At 39.8% G+C, this 24,928-nt stretch overlaps 1 protein-coding gene across 3 annotated transcripts in view; it reads left to right on the top strand.

The window, feature by feature from the left end:
• Positions 1-11,943: 11,943 nt before the first annotated feature.
• SETD2 (SET domain containing 2, histone lysine methyltransferase) overlaps positions 11,944-24,928 on the top strand; it is a 113,183-nt gene continuing 100,198 nt past the window's right edge. For all 3 annotated transcript variants that reach the window (XR_003796528.1, XR_003796529.1, XM_029241558.1), the window contains exon 1: positions 11,944-12,174. Coding sequence is in view for 1 of the 3 variants with exons in the window: in XM_029241558.1 (XP_029097391.1) it covers positions 12,104-12,174 (71 nt within the window). In the remaining 2 variants the exon portion in view is untranslated. The remainder of the gene's footprint in view (positions 12,175-24,928) is intronic.

The following is a 24,928-nucleotide window of genomic DNA, read 5'->3' as shown; positions in this document are numbered from 1 at the left end:
AAGTCCCTTTACCCTCCCCTATTTATAATTGTTTTAAATATTTCTTCTATATACACTGCAAACCAAATCAGACAATGTTATATATATATATTTGTTTCAACTGTCAAACATAATTTAGAAAACTTAAGTGCAGGAACTCTGTTGTATTTACTAATATTTTTGCTCTTTCTATTGTGCTTTCATTCTTCCTGATAGTCTATGTTTCCATCTTTCATCATTTCCTTTATATTTGAAGAATATTCTTCAGCAATTTTTATAGCAGATTTAGTGGTGACAATTCTTAGTTTTTTACGTTTTCTGTAGTTTTCTTTCATTCCTGAAGGATAATTTCACCATATGTAGAATGGAATTGACAGTTCTTTTCTTTTGGCAATTGAAAAATATTGTGCCACTTCCTTCTGACCACCATGGTTTTGATGAGAAATCTGCCATCCAAAAAATGTTCCCTATAGATGGTATTTCTCTTTCATTGCTTTCAGAAGTTTAAATATGATGTACCTTGGTATAGATTTCTTTGGGTCTATTCTGTCTATTCAACTTTTTGAATCTATAGGTTTATGTATTTTGACAAATTTGGAAATTTTCAGCCATCATATCTTTAAATACTTTTCAGCTCTACTCTCTTTATCACTTCTTCTGAGACTCTGATTACACAAATGTAGATCTTCTGTTATAGTTCCACTGGTCCCTGAGGACCAGTTCATTTTTTTTTTTTTTTGTCAGTCTGTTTTCTCTTTGTGGTTCAGACAGCATAGTTTTTATTGTTGTTTTTGTTTTGTTTTTGGTCCTATCTTCAAGTTCACTGGTTATTTCCTCTATCTTCTCCATTCTGCTGTTGAGCTCATACATTTAGTTTAAAATTTCCATTTGGTTCTTTATATCTTCTATATTTTTGCTGAGACTTTCTATTTATTTCTTTCAAGTGTGTTCATAATTGCTTGTTGAAGCATTTTTATGACAGTTGCTTTAAAATCTCTGTCAGATAGTTCTGACATCTGATTTATCTTGGTGCCAGCATCTTTTAATTGAGGTATAGTTGATTTACAATGTTGATTTCTGCTGTACAACAAAGTGATTTAGTTATACATATATACATTCTTTCCGTTATGGTTTCTCTCAGGATGCTGAATATAGTTCCTTGTGCTATACAGTAGGACCTTGTTTATCCATTCTATATGTAATAGTTTGCATCTGCTAACTCCGAACTCCCAGTCCATCCCTTCCCCACCCCTGTCCCCCTTGGCAACCACAAGTCTGTTCTCTATGTCTGTGAGTCTTTGTTTCATAGATAGGTTCATTTGTGTCATATATTAGATGCCACATGTAAGTGATATATGATATGTCTTTCTCTTTCTGGTGTCAGCATCTTTTAAAATTGTATTTTGTCATTCAATTTGAAATTTTCCTGGTTCTTGGTGTATGATCAATGATTTTATTTTTAATTTTTTCAATATTCTAGGCTTAAAAAAATTATTTTGGCTGCGCTGGGTCTTCGTTGCTGTGTCTGGCTTTCTCTAATTGCGGTGATCAGGGGCTACTCTTCATTGTGGTGCATGGGCTTCTCATTGTGGTGGTTTCTCTTGTGAAGCGTGGGCTCTAGGAACAAGGGCTTCAGTAGTCGCGGCCCATGGGTTCAGTAGTTGTGGCTCACAGGCTTTAGAGCACAGGCTCAGTAGTTGTGGCGCATGGGCCTAGTTGCTCCTCAGCATGTAGGATCTTCCCGGACCAGGGATCGAACCCACGTCCTCTGCACTGGCAGGTGGATTCTTAACCACTGTTCAGTCCCAATGAATGATTTTTTAAAAATGGTATCCTGGACATTTAGAGCATTATAAGGCTCTGGATCTTCTGTAAACCTTCTATTTTAGAAGGACCACTCTGACACTAGGCCAGGTGGAATGGAGTGCCACCTCCTGACTGCCAGGTGGGGGTGAAATTTCAGGTTTCCCATTTCTCCTTCTTTCATACCCCAGAGGGGAGTGGTGCCTTGTTCCTGTTGGATGGAAGTGCAGATTTCTGGCCTCCCACTATGCCGGACAACTGATAACTGGTACAAGTATAAATCTGAAAAGTAACTGAGAGTGGGAAGCAATATTGCTTTTGAATTTCTTTGTTCATTCATTTGAACACTTTCTTTTCATGGCCTCCATGAGACCACACTCTCCTGTTTGTTGTTAACTTCACCTCTGTCCCTTTGCTGGCTTATCATTCTTTGACCTATAAGCACTAAGTTCTCAATGCTCAATCCTGAGCACTGCCCTTTTATCCGCTTTTTTCTCTAGCTGTATTTTTTCCCTAGGAAATCTTATGCAGTCCTATAGCTTTAAATATCAGTTGTATATTGAGGACTCCAAAATTTGTATTTCCTTATGAGAAATCCTCTAAATTCATGACTAGCATTTTGAACTACTCACTTGACATCTCCATTTGAAGTTTATCAGCATTCTCTGCCTTAATATGTTCAAAGCATAATTATTAATTCCATAACCCCTAAGCTATTTCTCCCAGTCTCGTGTCCACCAGTCATCCAGTTGTTGAGGTAAAAAATTTAGGATTCATCTTTGATTTCTTTTTTTTTCTCATACCCCACATCCAAAACATCAGCAATAGTATGACTAGTCTGCACCTTGTTTGGATATACTTACACAAGCATTTACATTAATATGCATATCTTGGTTTAAAGAAATAAACTCCAAATACTTTTTAAAATTGACATCCCTATAATTCAGTAGATACATACTTTGTTCTTCTAATTTCTTTTATTTATTTATTTTTTGCGGTACACGGGCCTCTCACTGTTGTGGCCTCTCCTGTTGCGGACCACAGGCTCCGGACGCGCAGGCTGAGCGGCCATGGCTCACGGGCCCAACCGCTCCACAGCATGCGGGATCTTCCCGGACTGGGGCACGAACCCGTGTCCCCTGCATCAGCAGGCGGGCTCTCAACCACTGTGCCACCAGGGAAGCCCTCTTCTAATTTCTTAATGGAGCTCTAAATATATACAAACATCTGTAGATCAATATTTATTTACTGGGGTATGGTGGTAGTAATTTTTCCTTATTTTTTCGCCCACTTCCTCCCCTTCAACTCCCAACTCAATATAACTTGACAAAATGACATATAAAGATATGCTCATATCTTTTATCACACTCACAAAATCAAATAAATATATTCATGTATATATACACATTTTTATTATGCCTAAAAGTCTTGCTTTTCCTATTCAACAAACCCCCAAACCTCATGAAAACTCCTCTAGAACACCAAGCATGGTGAAAATTCTTTTCAATGACAATATAATATTCCTTGGTATGGATATTCTATGAAGTATAAGTTCAGAAATAGAATTTGCTGTGTCAAAGGATGCACACACACAAAGTTTTTATTAAATAGTAAATAGATACAAATATTAATCATGCATAGGGTAGACAAAATAATAAAATATCTATGTACTTACCACCTAGTTTAAGAAATAGAACTTTACCTATTCTCTGAAAGCTTCTGAGTGCCTCCATGTGATCCTTTTACCCCTTTAGAAAAAAAATTATCCCGAATTCTTTACTTTTCCCTTTCCTTCTTGAGTTCTGCCATTTTTTTTCTTTTTGTTCCCTATGGGTCAGGTCCTGTGCAGGGACCCCGCATCTCTGATTCCAGTGGGTGATCCCCCTTGCCAGCCTGCCCGCTTGAGCTCTGTGGCCCTCAAATCCTGGAGTGGATGAATCCTAGCAGGAGTGGGAGAGCCCAGCTCTCATGAGCAGCCCAGCCCCAAGCTCTGCCATGTTTAATTCCCTGTACAATCTGTTGTTTAATTTTGACTTGTAAAACTTCATATAAAGGGAAAAATATATTCATTTATTCCTTTTTATCCTGCTCGTTATGTTCCTGAGACTTAACCATTTTGATAGGTGTAGCTATGTTAACATCAGACAAAATAGAAATAAACAAAGCTCACTAAATAATGATAAAAAGTTCAGGGCCCTAGAACTTTGGAATTCTAAACATATATACACCTAATTACAAATCCTTAAAATAAGAAAAGCAAAATTTGACAAATTACAAGGAAAAATGAATATATTTACCACTATAGTGGAGATTTTAAAACACCTCAAAATAATGGATAGATCTTACAGACAAGAATCAGAAGATACGAGCAACATAATTAAGATTGAATTAACACACATTTGGTGTTGCACTATACAATTAGAGCATTCATATCCTTCTAATGCACATGTGGAATATTTATGAAAATTGACCACGTATAAGTTCAGGTAGTAATTCTCAACAAATTTCAAATGATTGATGTTATATAGGCCACATTCTATGAGCACTATGCAATTAAGTTAGAAGAAATTACTAACTAGGGGGGGAAAACACTTCTGAAGTTTCAAAAGGAGACTTGTAAATAACTCCATGGTTATTTAGTTCTAATAACATTGGTTATTTAGTTCTAATAACATTGGTTATTTAGTTCTAATAACTAATTAGAACTAAAGATCAATGAAATAACTAAATAACAAAATTGTATAATACAGCTAAAGTAATAACAAGGAAATTAAGAAATTTAAATGCTTATTTTACAGGGGGAAAAAAGACAAAATTAACAAATTATGTCAAACTTAAGAACTAAAGTAGAAGTAAAATAGTGAAGATGAAAATACAAAATTAATTAAAGAAATAAAAGATATACAGTGGAGAAGGTACACAAAGCCAAGAATTGGTTCTTCTAAAAGACTGTTGACCAATTTCTGGCAAATTGGGGAAAAAATATACAAATAATGAGAAGTGGGACAAAACTGTGGAAATTGCAGAGACTATAACTGAAAAAATGAACAAGTTGATGCCAATAAATTTGAAAACTTCGTTCAACTTGGACAACTTTCTAAGATAATATAAATTACAAACTGAGTAATGAGAAATAGAAAACATATTTGGTCCTAGAACCATTAAAAAATGAATTATTGGTCAATTTTCCTTCAAAAAATAAAGGCAGGGAGGAAAGGATAGATGGATGGATGAACATACAGACCCAGACAGGCAAGGATAGGATGAGAAATTAAAATTATAAGCTTTCTCATTCTTAAATAAAGATGCAATGATCCCAAACAAAACACTATTAAAGCAAATCCAGCAATTTGTTTACAAGGTAAAAATCATGACCAAGTTGAATTTGTTTCAGGAATGAAAGTTTGGGTTCAATATTGCAAGTTTATTTCATGTAATTCACCATATTAACAAGTTATGATGGTGTGGTAGGCAGAATAATAGCTCCCCAAAGATGTCCACTCCCTATTCCCTGGAACCTGTGAATATATTACCTTAAGTGGCAGGGACTTCCACGTGATTGAATTACAGACCTTGTGGTGGGGAGATTATCCTGGATTACCTGGGCTCAATCTAATCACAAATCCTTAAAAATGGAAGAAGACAAAAAGAGTTGAACACAGAGACAAGGACAAGGTTTTAACATGCCTGTTGTTTGCTTTAAAAATGGAAGAAAGGGGCCATAAGCCAAGGAATGTGGCAGCCTCTACAAGATGGGAATGACCCTTACTCATTTTATAGCCAGCAAGAAAGTGGGACTATGGTCCTACAACTTAAGGAACTGAATTCTGCCAACAATCCAGAGGAGCAGGAAACAGATTTTCCTGTTGTTCTGCGCAGTCTTCTCATTGTCGTGGCTTCTCTTGTTGCAGTGCACTTGGGCTTTAGGCACTTGGGCTTCAGTAGTTGTGACTTGTGGGCTCTAGAGTGCAGGCTCAGCAGTTGTGGCACATGGGCTTAGCTGGTCCGTGGCAATGTGGGATCTTCCCAGGCGAGGACTCGAACCCGTGTCCCATGCATTGGCAGGCGGATTCTTAACCACTGCGCCACCAGGGAAGCCCTAGCCTGACATCTTTTTCTATCCATTTACATGTTTCTGTGTTTTGTTTTTGGTTTTGTTTCACTATTTCTTTCTTTTTTCTACATATCTTGCTTTTTTAAAAAAATTTTTCTCCCTCCATTAATTTGGAAATGATACACTCTTTTAGTAGTTACCCAAGACATTTTAACTTGTACACTTAAAAGAGTAAAGCTTAAAGTTAATCAGTATGTTTACCCTCTTCCCAAACAGTACAAGGACCTTGGAAAACTTCATATCCAATCATCACCCCACCCACCCCACTTCCAAATTATGACTTTGTTATCCAGGATATTAGTTCTATCTTGCTTTACTTTATTAACAACACAAATTATGTATTATTATTACTTTCTATGGTAAATATTTTTTAGTTTTAACCACTTATTTACCAATTTCTTTGCTCATGATTCTTTCTTATATCAGGGATTATGTTCTATTAGTGACAAACTCCAGATTTTCTGCCTGAAGATGTCTTGAATCGGATAACCAAGTTCAAATCCTGGCGTTACCACTTCTTAGTCATGTGACTTAACCTTTGGGATTTTTGGTTTATTTTGTAAAGCAGAGATAATCTTGAGCAGTTTGATCCTCTGCTGGAAGGCAAGAAGCTCATGAGATGAGTTCTCTGAAAGGGTGCCAAGATTCAAAATAAAACAGGACAAAAACAAACAAACACTATAATCATTTCCCTGAGTGCTTGATAATCTTGTAGGGAAGACAAGATTAACACATATTGCAAAAAAAATTACCTAATAACAATATTTCTATATACTTGGGGGCTAAAGTATGTGGTTCTTTCTTTTAAAAAATTTATTTAATTTATTAATTTTATTTATTTATTTATTTAGGCTGTGTTGGGTCTTTGCCGCTGTGCACGGGCTTTCTCTAGTTGCGGCGAGCGGGGGCTACTCTTCTTGCAGTGTGCAGGCAAGACTCACTGCAGTGGCTTCTCTTGTTGCAAAGCATGGGCTCTAGGCACACGGGCTTCAGTAGTTGTGGCTCGCAGGGCCAAGAGTTGTGGCTCACAGGCTCTAGAGCACAGGCGCACGGGCTTAGTTGCTCCATGGCATGGGGGATCTTCCCGAAGCAGGGATCGAACCCGTGTCCCCTGCATTGGCAGGTGGATTCTTAACCACTGTGCTACCAGGGAAGTCCCTGTGGTTCTTTTATGTCAGCACTTTCAAGCCCAGTGATATGGTTGGCTTGTAGGAACTTATGAAGGAGACTTATAGAAGCCTGTTAACTGCACAACAATCTAGTCCCAACAGAAAAATTCAAAGTGAACATTTTAAGAGCTTCTAAAAGAAAAAAAAAAGTAAAAAAAGTAGCAAAGTAATAAAACAAACTTAAAGAGTTGGGAAGATAGACTTATGTAATGAAAGTCAGTTAACAAAGCAGTATGGAACAGAAAAGACAACTACAGAGTATAATACTATATATATAGGAAGGTTCTTGGCTTGATACAAATAATATATGTAATAGGGCTCAATGTAGGTCTTGTATTGTTTTCTATATTCTTAACTTGTGTTGAAATGTGCTAATTAAACATGAATAAAAATCAACTGTAATTACACCTCCCCAAGAAAGGTATTCCAGAGCCAAAGAGTGTGAAAGATTTGTGTAGAACAGTTAAAATAACCATTATTTTAAATGATGCTGTCTTTTTTTGGTATACTGATTAAATCTAAAATAACTTTCAATTCTGTTGAGTCTCATGTAGCTACATAAATTTATAAGGTATCTAATTTTTTACTGTATGGCTATTAATTTACATGTGCTAGGTACTTTCTCAGACATTATCCCATTTCATGGTCTCTGTCCTACAGAGACCATCCCATTTCATGGTCCCCAAATGCTGAGATGTTGGTTATATATATTTCTGTCCTACAGAAGAGTAAATACACATTTAAACCACTTTATCCAAGTCTTTCATTTGTAGAGTAACATACTTTATATTTTGAAAACCACCTTTCTCATTATATTTTTAATTAATGGAAAAGAATTAGTTTCAGTTACAACAGAATGACATATTGATCTATTAAAACTAAGCAGTAAATCAGCATTAAAAAACTGTATGTAACAGCTTATAGACACCCAAATCACGTTTCTATTCTAATGCTAGGATGTACCTGTTTGTAATCATGACATAATGGTTAATGTGCAACTACAGTAACAGCCAATTTTGGTTTCCTAGAGACCAAATAAAGAAAAATACATTTTTGGAATATGTAACACAATTCCTCTATTCAAAAAACACTGGACTAGAAAAAAACAAACTGATGACAGGATCATTAACATCAGGGAATAGATTCAAGATAATATTTAAATAATCAAGGAAATTAATTAGGTGTCTCACAAACTGTTGTGATCTTCATAAACCTTGTACTGGCAAGCTTCAACTTTCAAACATTTGATCTTGATATAGCCCAGCCTTCTGTATATCATTCACGTATACTCCCCAACTGCCTCTCTGATATTAAATTCAACCTTTTATACGTGGGCAGACCATTATTAACCATAGGCTATGGCCATAAAGAATGGGCCTAATTCTGCCAACGTGAGGGTGTTTTTGTGAGAGCACATGGGTAGAGATATGGTTTCCCACATTGCCCTGCTCACACTGTCCTGCTCATGCTGCCCACATTGACTTTGTTGCCACTGTCAATCCTGTCCCCTCTTGGCAAAGCCAAGAACTTTGGGGCGTTGTAGGACTGAAGGCCTGGGGCTTGCATGCCCTTCCCACGTTGGCATTTCTTGAGGAATACAGTCTTCTGACAATCCTTAGGTCAGCGAAGGATTTGGTGAGGGAAGAATGGGACAGGAAGAGGCAAGGGTAAGTAGGTAGGGGCAGCTTCCCCACTCAGCCCCGGCTGTAGGTTCGAGGGGTAACAACTTTTTCTCTCTCTCTCTCCTAAAGCCTTAGCCAGATTCCCATTTGAAGCCAGCAGAGCTCTGACTGGGGCACAGTGAAAAGAGGCACCACAGAGCGGTACCTCAGACTACCTCCATGTTTTGATTTTATTGCTTCTGTGTTTTATCAGTCCTAAGAACTGTCTTGTCAACATATGACCTGAAAATTTTTGTTTACACATAGTAGTTTTGAAGTATGTGCTCAAGCAATCAACTGGTGCTCTCTCTTCCACCTTAATTATATTTTTTCTTTTCCCATCCAGGTACCAGGAGCATAACTGTGGGCAATATCTGATGTTTGGCCTTCCATTTCCCCTAAGGCAAGAGATGCCCTAGTCAACTTTGTTTTAGGGTCACTCCTGGCTATGTTTGGGTCCCCCTGAGATGGGGGTGCTCTGGGCCTACAGCAGTAGTAATGGCAGGAGCAATTATGAAAATTTCTATGGTTTTAGCACTGTAAGAATAGAATGCCTTTTATAATATGTTTTACTTTAAGGGTAAGAATAGAATGCCTTTTATAATATGTTTTACTTTAAGGCTTTTGACATTTTTCCTTCAAACATATTTGTAAAAGGTTTTATGTAAGAAAGTAGAAGATAGTCAATTATAGGCTAAAGACCAAATTATCCCACAGCTTTGATCAAGAGGCCAGGCCCAAGTATGTGTTCCAAGGATGCCTTCTCTTTGAATTTAAAATACGTGTACAGAGAACTCCTACTACAGAGATAGATGAGGCCATTAAATAGTACTCAATCTTCCAACAATCTTGCCTGTAAAAACTCGGTTCATTTATTTATGTTTGCGGCTTAGTATTTGCCACTGAATCCCATAGTTTGGCATGCTTATTGCATTGGGTTCTAACCAGGCTAATGCTATCTTAAGACCAGGTATTATCAAGACCAGCTGCACCTCCTGAAAGAGAACTATTTACTTTGTTATTTAGGAAACAGGAAACTTGTAACTGACTGCTTTTTTCTCATTCACCTCAGTTTAGGTCCTTATCACCTCATACTTAAATTATTTTAGCCACCTCCACCTATAATTAAGGTAGCCCTTTCCTGTCTGTCTAATGTCAAGTGGCTCCCAATGGCCTATGTGGCATCTAAGGCACAGGGCTCCAATCTATTCTTTCAAAGCCTAAAACATAACACTTACTCAATGAGAGGTATTGTGCAAGCATGTTTTATACAATTTAGTTCAATAATCACAACACTCTGTGCAGTGGATAATACCTCTATTCTACAGATGAGGCACTGGAAGCATGAAAAGTAACCATGCCTAATGTCACAAAGTTAGAAAGTGGTGGGTTGGTATACAATGCCTCGTAGCTCTTAACCACTGTACTATAATGTCTGAGTGAGTGCTTGTTATTTACTGAAGGTTTTAAAGCTTTACAAATATTATCTCATTGGATCCTTACAACAGTGAGGTCCTGTCCACATTAATATTCTCATCTTACAATGAGAAAAAGCAGATAAATTAGGTAATATTCATAGTTTGTAAAGAAGTGGCCATGGGAGACTTGAACCAAGGGAGTGAGACAGGCTCTGGACCTGCATGACATGCCTAAAAACCAACAAAAAAGCCAAAATAATCCCCAAGTGAGAAACAATGATGATAAAGCACTAACAGACAGTGACAACATACATATATGTGTGTTTACACACACACACACACACACACACGATATAAAAAAGAGTTAGTAAAGGATGTCTAGTCTCTTATACTGTCGGTTGCTAAAACGGAATACCATAGACTGGGTGGCTATAAACTACAGAAATTTATTTCTCACAGTTTTGGAGGCTGAAAGTTGGAGATCAGGGTGCCAGAACGGCTGAGTTCTGGTGAGGACCTTCTTCTGGGTTGCACACTGTTTTCTCCTTGTATCCTCAGGGCAGACAAGGAGAGAACTCAATGGACTTTTATAAGGGCACTAATCCCATTATTCATTCAGGTTCCACTCTCATGACCTAATCACCTCGCAAACGTCCTACCTTCTAATACTATTATCTTGGGGGACAGAATCTCACATATAAATTTGTGGGATGGAGTACACATTCAGTCCATAACACATACCTCCATCCAATTGTTTGCTGGTAAAATCCGATTCAAAATTACATTGGAAATTTTTTAAAAACTACAAAAAAATCTGATCTTATGAACCTCCCTTAGAGTTTAGCTAATGGCTTTATGTATTCTTGTTTCTCCTTCCAAAAATAACAGACTCACAGCCCTTTCAAGTTATCCTACTTCATCTTACCATGTCATTTTTGCAGGAAAGTGATTAATAACCATTTCTTAAAAGACATTTCCTCCAAGGCCTTTAAGAACCACCCAGAAGACGGGACCCGCAGCTCCCAGATGCTGGGATGGGGGCAGAATACGTACAGCTCCAGGTGAAGGTGTAGGTGGTGGAACGCAGCCCGGCGACAGGCGGACGGGGCCCAGCCGACCCAGCGGGGGCGGGAGGTAGGAAGGGGCGTCCCCAGAGCTCGGCTTTAGGGCGAATCCCCAGCCTAGCTCCGCTTCCGTACTTGCTGAGGGGACGAGATGAAGAGGCAACAGGGAGAAAAAGCGAGGAAAAATAAAGGAGAGAGGGGCGAGAGGCACGGGAGAAGCGGCGACCGCCTTACCTCAGAGCCCGCAGGTCCGGGGGAGGGGCCCTCGGCGCCGCTGCGGACTCCAGCGCTCCGGGAGGGCAGGTCTTCGAGAGCGGCGGAGCAGGCAGGCTAGTGTCCCGGCGGGCTCGGGCTGTTTCCCCGTCGTCGCCGGCAAACAACCCCGGGGCGCGCCGGGTCACGCCTCAGCGCCCCGCCGCCACAGCGGGCCCGAGGGAGGGTTCGCGGCGCAGCGGCTCTCGGCCGGGGCGGGCCAACGGCGCTCAGGCCTGTGGCTTATTGTTCCAGGAAGTCGCTGGCGAAGTCGGGCCGGGTCCGCGGGCTGCGCACAGCCCCTCCCGCTCCTCCCGCTCCTCCCGCTCCGGCCTGAGGACAACCGGCAGCTGCCGGCGCGCCGACTGGCGGCGGACTCGCGGCGGGTGCGTGTCTCTTTAAGGGGCCGGGCCTGTGCTGCAGAGGGGAGGGCGGGGTTAGCGTCGCTCCCGGTGTGAGTGTGTGGGGGAGAGAGCGGCGGGCGGGCGCCGGAGGGAGGGAGCGAGCGAGCGAGCAAGCGACGCGGGCCGACCCTGCCGCCGCCGCCGCCGCCGCGGTCGGACCAGCGGCCTTCTCCCCTCCCCTCCCTCCCGTCGCCCTGCCGCGGGGAGGGGGCTCGCGTCGCCGTCTCCAGCCGCTCCCGATGAAGCAGCTGCCGCCGCAGCCGCCTCCGAAGATGGGGGATTTCTACGACCCCGAGCACCCGACCCCTGAGTAAGTATCAGCTCAGCGGCTTCCCGCTGCCCTCGGCCGCCTCAGCGCAAGCCGAGGGCGGCGCGTCCTGACGGGTTATGGCGCGGGGAGTAACGGGCCTGCGGTGGACTCGCGCAGGCGGCGTGGGGAGCAGGCCCGCAACGCCGCCACCGGCTCCTTGTCCGGGCCGCCGCGGGCCGGAGGTTGGGCCCGGCGTTGGCGCCGCTACTCGCGTCGCAGCGGCGGTTGGGCCGGGCCGGTGGGGGAGGGGCGGCGCGGCCTCTGCCGCCACCGCCGCGTCTGCACCGACCCGGCCGGCCCGAGGCTCGGCGGTCTCCTCCGGCTCCTCGCGGCCTGCGCGGACCGCGCTACAGACGAAGGGGCCGAGTCGGAGGAGCAGGCGGTGCCAGACTCGGCGAGAGGGCACCGGCGAGGGTAGGCCGCGAATCCCCGGGCTCGGGTGAAAGCCTGGCCCGTCGCCTGGCGTACCGGCGACGGCGGCTCCGACCGGAAGGGCCTAGCGTGCGTCTCTCGGCCCAAGGCGGCCGAGGGCCCCGCGCTGCACTCTAGGTTTTGATTTTTTTTCCCCTGGAACGCGATCCTGGCCTGGTAGTGCTTCCGGCTTCATATTCTGCACCTTTGGCATTTCGGTTTTGTAATGGTGGTGAGGTTTGAGTGGCCCCAATGTTGAGGTGACACCGGGTTGGTTTTTCCGCCCGAAGGTGAAAGCATCCGCAGGGGCATGCGTTCTCTACTAGATTATGAGATTTGCACACTTTCGGACACTCTATTTCCTTGGTAGCAGCAATCTCTTACCCTGAACGGATGACTTTCTACTCCTTTTGAAGACTTTGTTAAAAAGCAAGAATCGTTTGAGGATTTTCTAAACAGACAGTGTTCTAGAAAACCGAAATATCGTTTTGCCCAACAGTATGTTTTCAGCCTAGGACATTTTTACATTTCTTTTGTGGGCTGTGTCTGCTACTGTATCTGATATCTCAAGAGAGCTTCCACTCCAGAGCCTGGATTCACTTCTTTTTCTGCATCCTCACAAGACTGTTGTTTTAAAAACCTATCCTTAAACTCCATTTGCTGGTGTTGGTTGAAGTCTAGACCTACGAATATGACTCATTTCAAACTTAACAGTTGATAGGGATTTCAAATGAAATTCACTTTTATGACCAGAATGATTCCAAGAGATATGTTCTTTTGACACATTTTACCTTAGTTTTGGTGTGGCTCTTTATAGGCTTTTGGTTTGAGACTTGGAAAACCTCAAAAAAAAAAAAAAAATTCTGTGTCATGATCCAATAAACGCTTATTGAGCACTTGTCCTGTCTAAAACAACATGCTAGCTCCTGAATGGGCTAAGTGGCTGCTTTCAGTTCCTTTTACCAGGTTTGGTGAAGTCCAGAAGCTTTAAGTATCACATTCTTACACTTCTTGGGGGAAAACATAATTTTTCATACTACATGGGAAAATGGACTCAGAAGTGCATCTCTGATAGATGTGAATGTGGTGAGGAATCAAGAATGTTTTATTTTTTTATATAAGGTCTTGGAGTTTTTATTTTCACTGCTTTTTGGCAGTGGAGAATTCTAATTTCTAGCAGTGACTAAGTGCTAAAATACATGTGTGTATGTGTGTGTATTAACCTACTTGGAGTATGTAAAGAATTATAAAATGTTTTATTTCATAATACTCTAGGAATTGGAAGGGGTCTTGATAGGAGGCATCCTGAACGATATCCCCTGTTTGACAGATGCCGGAATTGAAGTCTAGATAAGTGAAGTGACAGCAAATCCTATGAGGTAGTATGTATAAACTAGTTAGGGCTTGTAATATTGGAGAGAGAAAAGCGGTATATTGGAGGGTTAAAGAACTTGGATTTCACAGTCAGGCAGACCTGTGTTTGAACACTCGTTGAACCTTGAACAAGTGATTTGACCTCTCCAAGTTTGAGTTTTCTAATCTTTGAAATAGGTGTCATAATGGAAGCAACCTCATAGGGCTTTTGGGAGAATCAAATGAGAATAACATATGGAAAGCAGTTGGCCCAGAGCATGGCACGGGTAAGTGCTTCTAGCTGGGGTCATCAAGGAACACTTAAGAGGATTTTAAGTCAAGCATGAAAAGATTAGGTGGGCTGGAGAGGTGGTGCCATGGCTGCGGGGGAGGAATGACCAAGTGACCTTTTTAGACTTCAGATAGTTTGAAATGCTTCTTAGACACATGAAGAAATGAAGCATGAAACTTAAACTCAGTTTGATTGAAGGAACAGTTGGAACCTGATGTTCTGTGTTTGCCTTCTACCAAGTATTTAATCAGACACAGCTGTAAGACCTGGCTTTTCCTGTGGCATATAGGATTGTGTTTCAGGTGAAAGTGGCTGTAATCACCTGAGTATCTGTGTGTTAGGTGTCTGCTGTTGGGCAGGCCCCAGGCCAGGTGTTGAGGGCACTACAAATTAGATCCAGTCAGAGTCTTCAAGGAATTCTTCTAATGAGAGACACAGGCAAGTAGTTTACAATGATAGAAGTGCTGTTTTTTAAATATATGCATGTTTACTTTGTGCCAAACATAGGCATACTAGAGGTGAGTGGTGTACGAAACAATTTTGCTTGTGTGGGCACCCCTCCTAGTGCGGGGTGAAAAACAATAAATAATAATGGAATGTTCAAAGATAAGTGCTTTGGAAAATGGAGCACGGTAAGGGGGATTCAGAATTTCTGGGGTAGATGTTGAAATTTAAAATGAGGTGAACTGGGTGAGCCTTCTTGAGAGTGATATTTAGGCAAAGACTTAAAAGGGAGAAAGTTAGCCTCGTTAACATTTGGGGAATAAGCTTTCCAAGTAGAGGGAATAGTTTGTTCCAAGGTGCTGAGGCCAACCTAGTGAGTTCTGCTCAGTATGGCTAGAATGGAATGAACAAAAAAGTAATAGTACATTGTGTTGGGGTGGGGTACAGATTTCACAGGGCTTGGTAGAGGCTTTATAAGGACTGCCTGGAGTTTTCAACCAAGGAGTGACATGATCTTTCAGCTTCTGAAGGATCTCTCAGTTTGTAGGGGGGAACAACAGTAGAGGCAGGGAGACTTACAATTTTAAGAAAGTTAGAAATCTGGGAGGGAGATGCTGGTGACTTGTATCAAGGTGGTAACAGGAGATAGAAATGGTTGAATTCTGGATATATTTTGAAGATCAAACCAGTACGATTTGTTGATAGATCAGATGTGGCATGTAAGAGAGGAGTCAAGGATGATTCCAAGAGTTTTGGTCTGAGCAGTGAGAAAGATGGGGTTGCCGTCAACTAAGATAGGGATGACTGTGAGAAAAGCAGGTTTGGGGAATAGATTAGGAGTTCAGTTTTAGTTGTGGTAAGTTTGAGATGCCTGTTACACATTCTGGTTGAATTGATATCCAAGTCTGGAATTTAGGGGAAGGGTCTGGACTAGAGATAAACTTTGTAGTCATCAACTTGAGTAGTATTCAGAGCCACAAGACTGGATGAGATCACCAAGAGATCCAGTGTAGAAAGAGAGAAGGACCCAGGATTGGTCCTTTTTTAAACTGCAGTGTTAAGAGGATTGATATAGTGGGCAGTGTTAACATGGATGGCATCCATAAACTTAGGGGGAAAATTACCTCTTCACCAACGTCTAACTAGAAGTTGGCATTCCTTTTAATTATTAATGTAAACAGCAAACTACAGTACTATTAACAGTACCTGTGATTTTACTACTAGTACAAATCACAGATATTATATTGTGATTATTGTAGATATCTCAAAATATTATTTATGTTCATCATTACATAGAAATTAAGTAAATAGATCCACCAGTAGATTGTTGAGAAGCATATATATACTACTGTATCATACATTTGAGTTTTTTATCCCCAAGGTAATTGGTCTCCTCTGTTTATTTCATATATTTAAAAATACTAAGCTGAGAAGGAATTTGCAGGCTTCATCAGACTGCAGAATGGTCCAAGGCACAAAAAATGTTAAACTCTTGAGCTCTGGATCCTAATTCCTGGTTTAGAATCTCACCTCTTTTACTTAATAGCATTATGAACCTGGGCAAATTTTGTAATGACTCTGTGCCTTAGTGTCCTTATATGTAAAGTCAGGATCATAACAGTATTTTCTACAGAGGGTTTTATGAGGATTTAAGAATTAGGACAGTGTTAACTCTTTTATTATTAGTATTGGATGGAAAGATGCAGCTAGAAAGAACAGTACTTTACAAGGCACCATGATATGAAAAGCATGGTGAATTTGGCAAAAATAAAGTTTATTAACTGGGAAAAAATACTTCAGCATGTCAAATAAAATATAAAGCAGTGAGGATAATCGTGTTCTCATAAAATTCTCATAATTCATCTAAATTACAATGGGGATAGAGATGCCATAGGGAGCCAACTGAAAGAATAACGTGGTCACCAGATTCCACATATGGTCTGGACCTTTAGTAGCTTTGCAGGCAGTACATAATTCAGTTTTTGTTGTTTTATAAGAGAGAAATAGCTTTGTAGTGATTGAGGTATGTTCTACGGGCCAGGGTGCAGTCTTCGGTAGGTACATGGGAGGCCAAAATATTACTTGGAGGCTTTCCTGGTGATCACAGAAAGCCTGGTGGAACTATCCTAGTACTTAGGGTAGAGTATACCTCTCCAGAATTCATGTCCCTCTTTGCTCTTGCCTTATCTAGATTTCAGGCCCACCATTCTTCTACTGACACACTATGTCTTTAGAAAGGTATCAAGCAACTGTTGATACAGTTGTGTTTTCCTAAGAAATGTTCAAACTGCCAAGACATATCTTATCAATCATACTTTTCTAGTGTTAGTGGGACTTTTGTGTTTCAAATCTTCTCTGCCACTTTTCACTGTAGTGATTAATTGATTTAATCTATTCCCCTTTAAATTGAAATGCATTATGATTTACTCTTTAACAGATATTTATAATTATTTTTCTTAACCCTGATATTTAGTGTTGTTCTATGAGCATTGTCAGTTTTTTCAGAGAAGCTATAATAGTCATATGCTAGAATCAAAAGTTGACTAGCTTCATCATTTCTGTTAATTTTTCCAGGATACTATAGAGCATCTTATTTTGTAATGCATTAAGGGCCATTATTGTAAGACCCTGAGAGATGTTTCATATTAGAAACTGAAACATTTACACCTAGCGTAACTGAAAGTCAGGTTTAGAATTCTTTCTTTCCCTTTCTGAGAGAGATCCACTCTCTAGAGGGAAGGAATCTTTTATTTTGAAAAAAAATTCAAACTTGCAGGGAAATTTTAAGAATAGTATAGTGAACTCCCATATTTTCACCTAGATTGACCAGTAGTTGAAATTTCACCACATTTGCTTTATCTTTCTATATTAAAACATATAAACCTGTGTTTGTTTATTTTTGGCTGAACCATTTGAGAGTAAGGTGTAGGCACCATCACCCTTCACTGCTGAATAGTTCATAGTATTACCTAAGAATAAGCATTCTCTTAGATAACCAACGTGCAGTGATTAAATTCAGGCAATTTAACATTTATAATATTACACCTGATATATGTTCATACTTAAAGTGTGCCTGTTATCCCAATAGTGTCCTCTTTTTTCAGTCTGGGATTACACATTGGATTTAATTGTCATGTCTCTTAGTCTTCTTTATTCTGAGGATAGAGCTTTAAATTCAAGGTTTGAAGGCACTTTACTACTATTATCTCTTTGTACTAACCATCAGTGTGATATTTTGAAAACAATAACAATGTCTGGTAATAGTTTTGAAATGGCTTCTTTTTTTATTTTTATTTATTTATTTTTTTGGCCACGCCGAGCGGCATGCTGGATCTTAGTTCCCTGACCAGGGTTCGAACCTGTGCCCCCTGCATGGAAGCGCAGGGTCTTAACCACTGGACCATGAGGGAAGCCCTGAAATGGTTTCTTTTTTTAATTACCAAAACAATAAATGCTTATTGCGAAAGGGTAAGATAATACAGATGTTTATAGAGGAAAAGGTAAAAATCCACCTTTAGCATCTCTTTCTGGCTCCATCTCTTCAAATCCCACATTCAAGAGGTAACCACTACTGACAATTTAGTGTATACCTTTCCAGACCTTTTGTTTTTGTCTACTACACATATTGTATCATCTACATACTTGCGTTTATGTATAAGATGTGCTTATCTTTTTTTAACAGGGAATATTCTATACTGTGGATGTCCTATGTTAAGTTGCTTTGTTTTCTTACCATGTTAAGGAGTTTAAAAGGGCCTTAGGATATGTGCTGTGTGGAAAGTGTCTCCTCCCAAGTATATCTGGTAGTTTAAGATGGTGTTTTGCGATCCTCTTTAGAGTTTGATTCCTATATTTCTCTCTTTTTTAAAATTTTATTTTTTTGTCCATGCTTATTTCTGTTTGTCCTGTCTGGTGCTGATGGATTAAATAGCTTTTATTCCTGCCCTTTGATTAGTTGGTTGCTTATTTTAAAAACTCAAGGTATTTAAGTATAGTCTCTTGAAAATGGTTGATTTGAAGCTAGCCAACAAACTAGCCAACTGAAAATTCAATAGGTTTGGGGTTTTTTTCATAATGGGAATTATATTTGGAAGTGTACTTTCATGGATTCAAATGAGAGGCAATTTTTGTCATTCTTGGTTACCATACACTAATCAGGTGTTGTATTTGAGTCCCTTAGCTTTAGAATTAATGTATAATGTCCTTTATGTTTAATTTGGTAGTTTGTTTTTTTTTTTAATCAAGCTCGATGGTTGCTTCAATATCTTTTCCAGCTGAGCAAATACTTTGGTCATTTAGATGGAGGTTTAAAGTTAGTGTGAAATCCTAAAGATGCTTTTTATTTTAGAATGCCTTTTCTGTCTGATGCTAACGTCTCACAAGTGAAAATATCCTTAAAATGGTGTGGGTATTGATAGGAATTTGATCGTGCTGGCAGGCTGCTACCAGGTCTGCTTATTGGGAGCACTGCTGTGAGCTTGTAAGAACCTGGAGCAAGTGGTGGTTTCTGACTGTAGCTCTTCCTGCTGCCCACTTCCTGCCAAGTACAGTTAGACTCTCTTTGGGGAGGGCTGTATAGTAATCACCAATATTTGCTTCATGATTAGCTCTTTGGAGACTCATGGACTAACTTGTATTTTGAGTCTTTTGTGTGATATTTTGCTTCTTGGTGGATAGTTGTTAATTACATATGCTCTACTTTAGTAGGCAGAAGGTGCCATGTTTAAGATTTCTGTGAATTTTGTATGAATGTAAATTAGAGCTAACATTTTGCATAAATTGTATAGATGGATGCAAAAACCTTTTCTTGGAAGTCCATTTTTCTGAACCTGAGCACACAGACTTTCTAAAATTGCCTGGTTAAATATATAGCTCTTCCATTAATTTCTCAATTCTAGTATCTATATCAACTCTAAAACATAAGCTACACATTTTATGGTACTGCTTCTGTGCTGAAAATTTAGTTAAGGATTGTCTGTAGTAAACAGTTGAATTTTGTTGAGGTACAATAAAACATTTTGTTAGAAATATGTGAAAATGTACTACTAAAGTTTTCCTCAAGGTCACCATCATAGGTATCTTATTTAAGCTTAAGTTTACTGTATCCATTAAAAAGTTAAAAAATCTGTTATGGGTGTATTATTATTTAGGAAACCAATTGTATAAATTATGAGAAATATAGTATGGAGTTTTCTTGGCAGATTAACAGCAGTTTGACGAATTAATGTTAATAACTACATAGTAACAAATTGAAACAGTGGTAGTTGAGTATAAAACAAGTACTTCCCCAGTTATAGAATGCTCACGTGTGTTATAGAGAGACAGTGAGACTACCAAAAAATACTTGGTGCTCACCTTTCTTTGACTCCTTTTCTTTATTACTAGAGAAGATACTGATAGTGTCAGAGGATATGAAATTGGAGCAGGAGTTGGAACCAATGATAGGACGTTTTTTTCAGTTGTACATATGCTAGCTGCAAAATTTGTTAGCTGTGTGCTTTTGTGAAATGTACTCATTGCTTAAGTATTTTCATTATTATTTTTTTCCATATAAGTATTTTAAAAGATGTATTTGTATATATGTGTATTTTTATAATTCTCCAACTTTTAAGATACTTTGGGTGGTTACTAATACACAGCATCAAGAAAGACTAACATTTCATTGGAGCCTGTCTGTCTTAGCATTCATCCGTTCTCTTGCATGATCTAGACTTGTTGGTTCTGTTGCTAGGACCTAAGGGATTTTGTAGTTCTATGTACCAGAAAATCCAAGGACCATGATGAATATGTTTTAGAGAGAGACTTATTCTTTTAAATGGAGGAATCCCAGTGACTAGCAGCTGGGAGCATAGTAGTATGTGCTTAGTATTGATAAATGTTTGAGTTGACCTGATCCTTCATAACTATCATTATTCTATTTTCCTCATAGAGTGAATAGCAGCATTAATAATAACTGACATTGAAAGACCGTCTTAAATAACTATTAGATTAGGAGAGAGGAGGTCAGGGTACTGAGTGGTATGTATTGAGCTGATGAGAGTGATTGGTGCTCAAGACACTTTTTAGTCTTCTGTTGATCCTGGTGGAGACAAACTAATGAAAATTAGAGATCTCATGGTGGTGGTCTGAGAGAGATTATGACAGCTGCCTTTGCTGGGACAGTGTAGTGTGCTTTGTTACATCCCCCGCGCCCCCGCCTCAGTCTTTTTAGTTGTTTTATACTTGGGTGTTTTCCGGAATGGATAACCTATTTAAACTAGGCCTGTGTGCTTTTACTCTTGTTTGTCTTTTATTCAAATCCTTCAGCTCAACAGTTTCATTTATCTCTTTATGAATATTAGGGGCCAAAAGGAAGTGAGGAAGCTACAAATGCAGTGCTAAATCAAGGGGTGTTTTTGGATATACCATAAAGCTGTGACATTGAAAAATGGTAGAAAACTTGGTACTCTAAAAATTGAGGCTTTTCTTGTTCTGTAGGATAGTTGATGCTTTTTTTTTTAAGTGTAATTGCTTAGCTCTATAATCTTTTTAAAAAATTTTTTATTGAAGTATAGTTGATTTACAATGTTGTGCCAATCTCTGCTGTACAGCAAAGTGACTCAGTTATACACATATAGATGTTCTCTTTTTTATATTGTTTTCCATTATGGTTTATCCCAGGAGATTGGATATAGTTCCTTGTGCCTAGGACCTTGTTATTTATCCATTCTAAATGTAATAGTTTGCATCTACCAACCCCAAACTCCCAGTCCACCCCTCTCCTTCCCCCACTCCCCCTTGGCAACCACAAATCTGATCTTTATGTCTGTGAGTCTGTTTCTGTTTTGTAGATAAGTTCATTTGTGCCATATTTTATTATTTTTTTTTATTTTTTATTTTTTTGCGGTACGCGGGCCTCTCATTGTTGTGGCTTCTCCCGTTGCGGAGCACAGGCTCCGGACGCGCAGGCCCAGCGGCCATGGCTCATGGGCCCAGCCGCTCCGCGGCATGTGGGATCCTCCCGGACTGGGGCACAAACCCGTGTCCCCTGCATTGGCAGGTAGACTCTCAACCACTGCGCCACCAGGGAAGCCCTGTGCCATATTTTAGATTCCATATATAAGTGATATTATATGGTATTTGCCTTTCTCTTTCTGACTTACTTCACTTAGTATGATAGTCTCTAGGTCCATCCATGTTGTTACGAATGGCATTAGTTCATTCTTTTTTATGGCTGAGTAGTATTCCATTGTGCATATGTATCATATCTTCTTTATTCATTTCTCTGTCAATGGACATTTAGGTGGTTTCTGTGTCTTGGCCACTGTGAATAGTGCTGCTATGAACATAGGGGTGCATATATCTTTTTGAATTATAGTTTTGTCTGGATATATGCCAAGGATTGGGATTGCTGGATCATATGGCAACTCTATTTTTAGCTTTTTGAGGAACCTCCATACTGTTTTCCACAGTGGCTGCACCAATTTACATTCCCACCAACAGTGTAGGAGGGTTCCCTTTTCTCCACACCAGCATTTGTTGTTTGTAGACTTTTTAAGTTTTATTTATTTAATTAATTTATTTTTTGCTGCGTTAGGTCTTCCTTGCTGTGTGTGGGCTTTCTTTAGTTGGCAGCGGGCAGGGGCTACTCTTTATTGTGGTGCGCGGGCTTCTCACTGCGGTGGCTTCTCTTGTTGCAGAGCACAGGCTCTAGGCGCACGGCTCCAGAGTGCAGGCTCAGTAGTTGTAGCACATGGGCTTAGTTGCTCCGCAGCATGTGGGATCTTCCTGGAACAGGGCTCCAACCTGTGTCCCCTCCATTAGCAGGCATATTCTTAACCACTGCACCACCAGGGAAGCCCTTACTTGTGGACTTTTTAATGATGGCCATTCTGACCGGTGTGAGGTGGTACTTCATTGTAGTTTTGATTTGCATTTCTCTAATAATTAGCAGTGTTGAGCATCTTTTCATGTGGCTATTGGCCATCAGTATGTCTTCTTTGGAGAAAAGTCTAGTTAGGTCTTCTGCCCATTTTTTGATTGGGTTGTTTTTTTGTTATTGAGTTGTATGACCTGTTTGTATAATTTGGAAATTAAGCCCTTTTCCATCACATCATTTGCAAATATTTTCTCCCAGTCTGTAGGTTGTCTTTTTGTTTATGGTTTCCTTTGCTGTGCAAAAGCTTAAAAGTTTGATTAGGTCCCACTTGTTTACTTTTGCTTTTATTTCTATTGCCTTGGGAGACTGACCTAAGAAAACATTGCTAGGATTTATGTCAGAATGTTTTGCTTACTTTTTCTTCTTGGAATTTTATGGTGTCATGTCTTATATTTAAGTCTTTACGCTCCATGGCTGTGATTTTAAAGGGCATGGGAGCTAGTGCCTTCATTTTACAGAATAAGGAAGGAAAAGAAGGCCCAAAGAAGTTCACACTATGCTCCCTAGCTAGTTTAATGGTATATCACAACTTGAGCAAAGGTCTCTTCATTTACCAATTTGTCAAAGACTATCTTTTTAACGGTATTAAGAAATAATATTTGGAATAGCTGCCATTCATAATCAGCTGGATTTCTATATTCTGAGTTTTCCTAGAGGTCTTCTAGATTAGTTTTGAGTTGCTTATAATAGTTCAATTTGGAAGGTGCAGGTTGGTTGAGTTGGTTCTTTTGTCTGACTTTGCAGATATGTATTCTAGAGGATTAGAGGCCTGGACATCATTTCAGCAAAAGGTACACTGGATATGTGGATCATCCAGGTCTGCCCCTTTGGCCAAGTGCCTTTAGTCTGAAATCTGCATTGGAAATGAGCTTCTAGGAACTTTTAATCCCATATGAAACTCAAGCCTTGGTTTGTTGTCTTTCCATAAACTAAGGAAAACTATGAGAGGTACACATGTAGAGAACTTGCCTTTTGTTGAGAGGCGTAATGTTTGTTTTTATGCCTTTCATGTGTCATGCATACTACTGCACCGCTGCTTGTGCTTTTTTTTTTTTTTTTTTTGTCTTACCAGTGCATACTGTGTCCAGGTCTTGAGGTAGTCCTAGTTCAAGGGTGCTCTTAGGACTTTAACTCATAGTTTTTGGACAGATGGACACAGTTCATAAGTAGCAATAATGAACATATTTGTGGGAGCATAAGATGCCAAAGAGACCTTCCTCATTGCTGATACTAAGGAATCAAAGTAGTTGCGGATTAACAGGAGAGGCTATACAATCATGGTTACTTTGAAATAAGAAACTTGAGTGTAACTTGCTAACGTCTGTAGATGTTTTTTCTACTTGAAGAATTGTTTGGGAAATGGGGACCATTATTACTTTAACCTAAGTTCTTCTCAGTTGAACATCATTAAGACCCTAATTCAATTAATCTCTGATTTAGAAATTTACATTATTCAAGGTTAATTTTAAAACCAGTGCTTATTTTATGGTGCTGTAGAGGTAGAAAGAAGGTACACAAGTTTGGCAAATATTTAAATTGAACTGCATCATACTTTGAAATTTCCCTGTTAGTAAATTTTCTTATCTTTAGTCTTCATTAAAAGAAAGATTGAGGAGGGTAAGTAACATTGTTTTGTCTGTTTCATTAATGTTTCAGGTTAGTTACATTATAGTTTAAACCTAGGTTTGCTAGAGTAATTTTTTTTTTTTTTTTTTTTTTTTAGTCCATCAATGAACATAATACTTTGATTTTGGAAGAGGCACAATCTAGAACGGGGTTGGCAAACAGGCCAATGGGCCAAATCCAGCCTGCCTGCATGTTTTCATACAGCCTGTGAACTAAGAATGATTTTATATTTTTAGATGGTTAAAAAAAATGAAAAGAATAATATTTTGTGACATGTTAGAAATTTCAACTTCATATCATTTTATGTCCATAAATAAAGTGTTATTGGAACACAGCTATGCTTGCTCATTCACAGTAGTCTGTGGCCCCTCCCGCCAGTCCTCCCTCCATCCCTCCCTCTCTCCCTCCCTTCCTTCCTTCCTTCCTCTCTTTCTCTCTCTTTCTTGTCTTTATTGAATTTGTTACAATATTGCTTCTGTTTTATGTTTTGGGTTTTGGCCAGGGAGGCATGTGGGATCTTAGCTCCCCAACCAGGGATCAAACCCGCACCCCCTGCATTGGAAGGCGAAGTCTTAACCACTGGACCACCAGTGAAGTCCCTGTCTATGGCTGTTTTCACAAAAAAATGTTGGGAGTTGAGTAGTTGTGACAGAGACTGCAGGGCCTGCAAAGCCTAAAATACTTACTTTCTGTCTCTTTATAAAAAATTT

This window comes from Monodon monoceros, unplaced genomic scaffold (assembly GCF_005190385.1).
Source record: "Monodon monoceros isolate NGI ecotype Baffin Bay Population unplaced genomic scaffold, NGI_Narwhal_1 Super_Scaffold_3, whole genome shotgun sequence".
Taxonomy (NCBI): domain Eukaryota; kingdom Metazoa; phylum Chordata; class Mammalia; order Artiodactyla; family Monodontidae; genus Monodon; species Monodon monoceros.
This window is presented reverse-complemented; position numbering and strand designations above follow the sequence as displayed.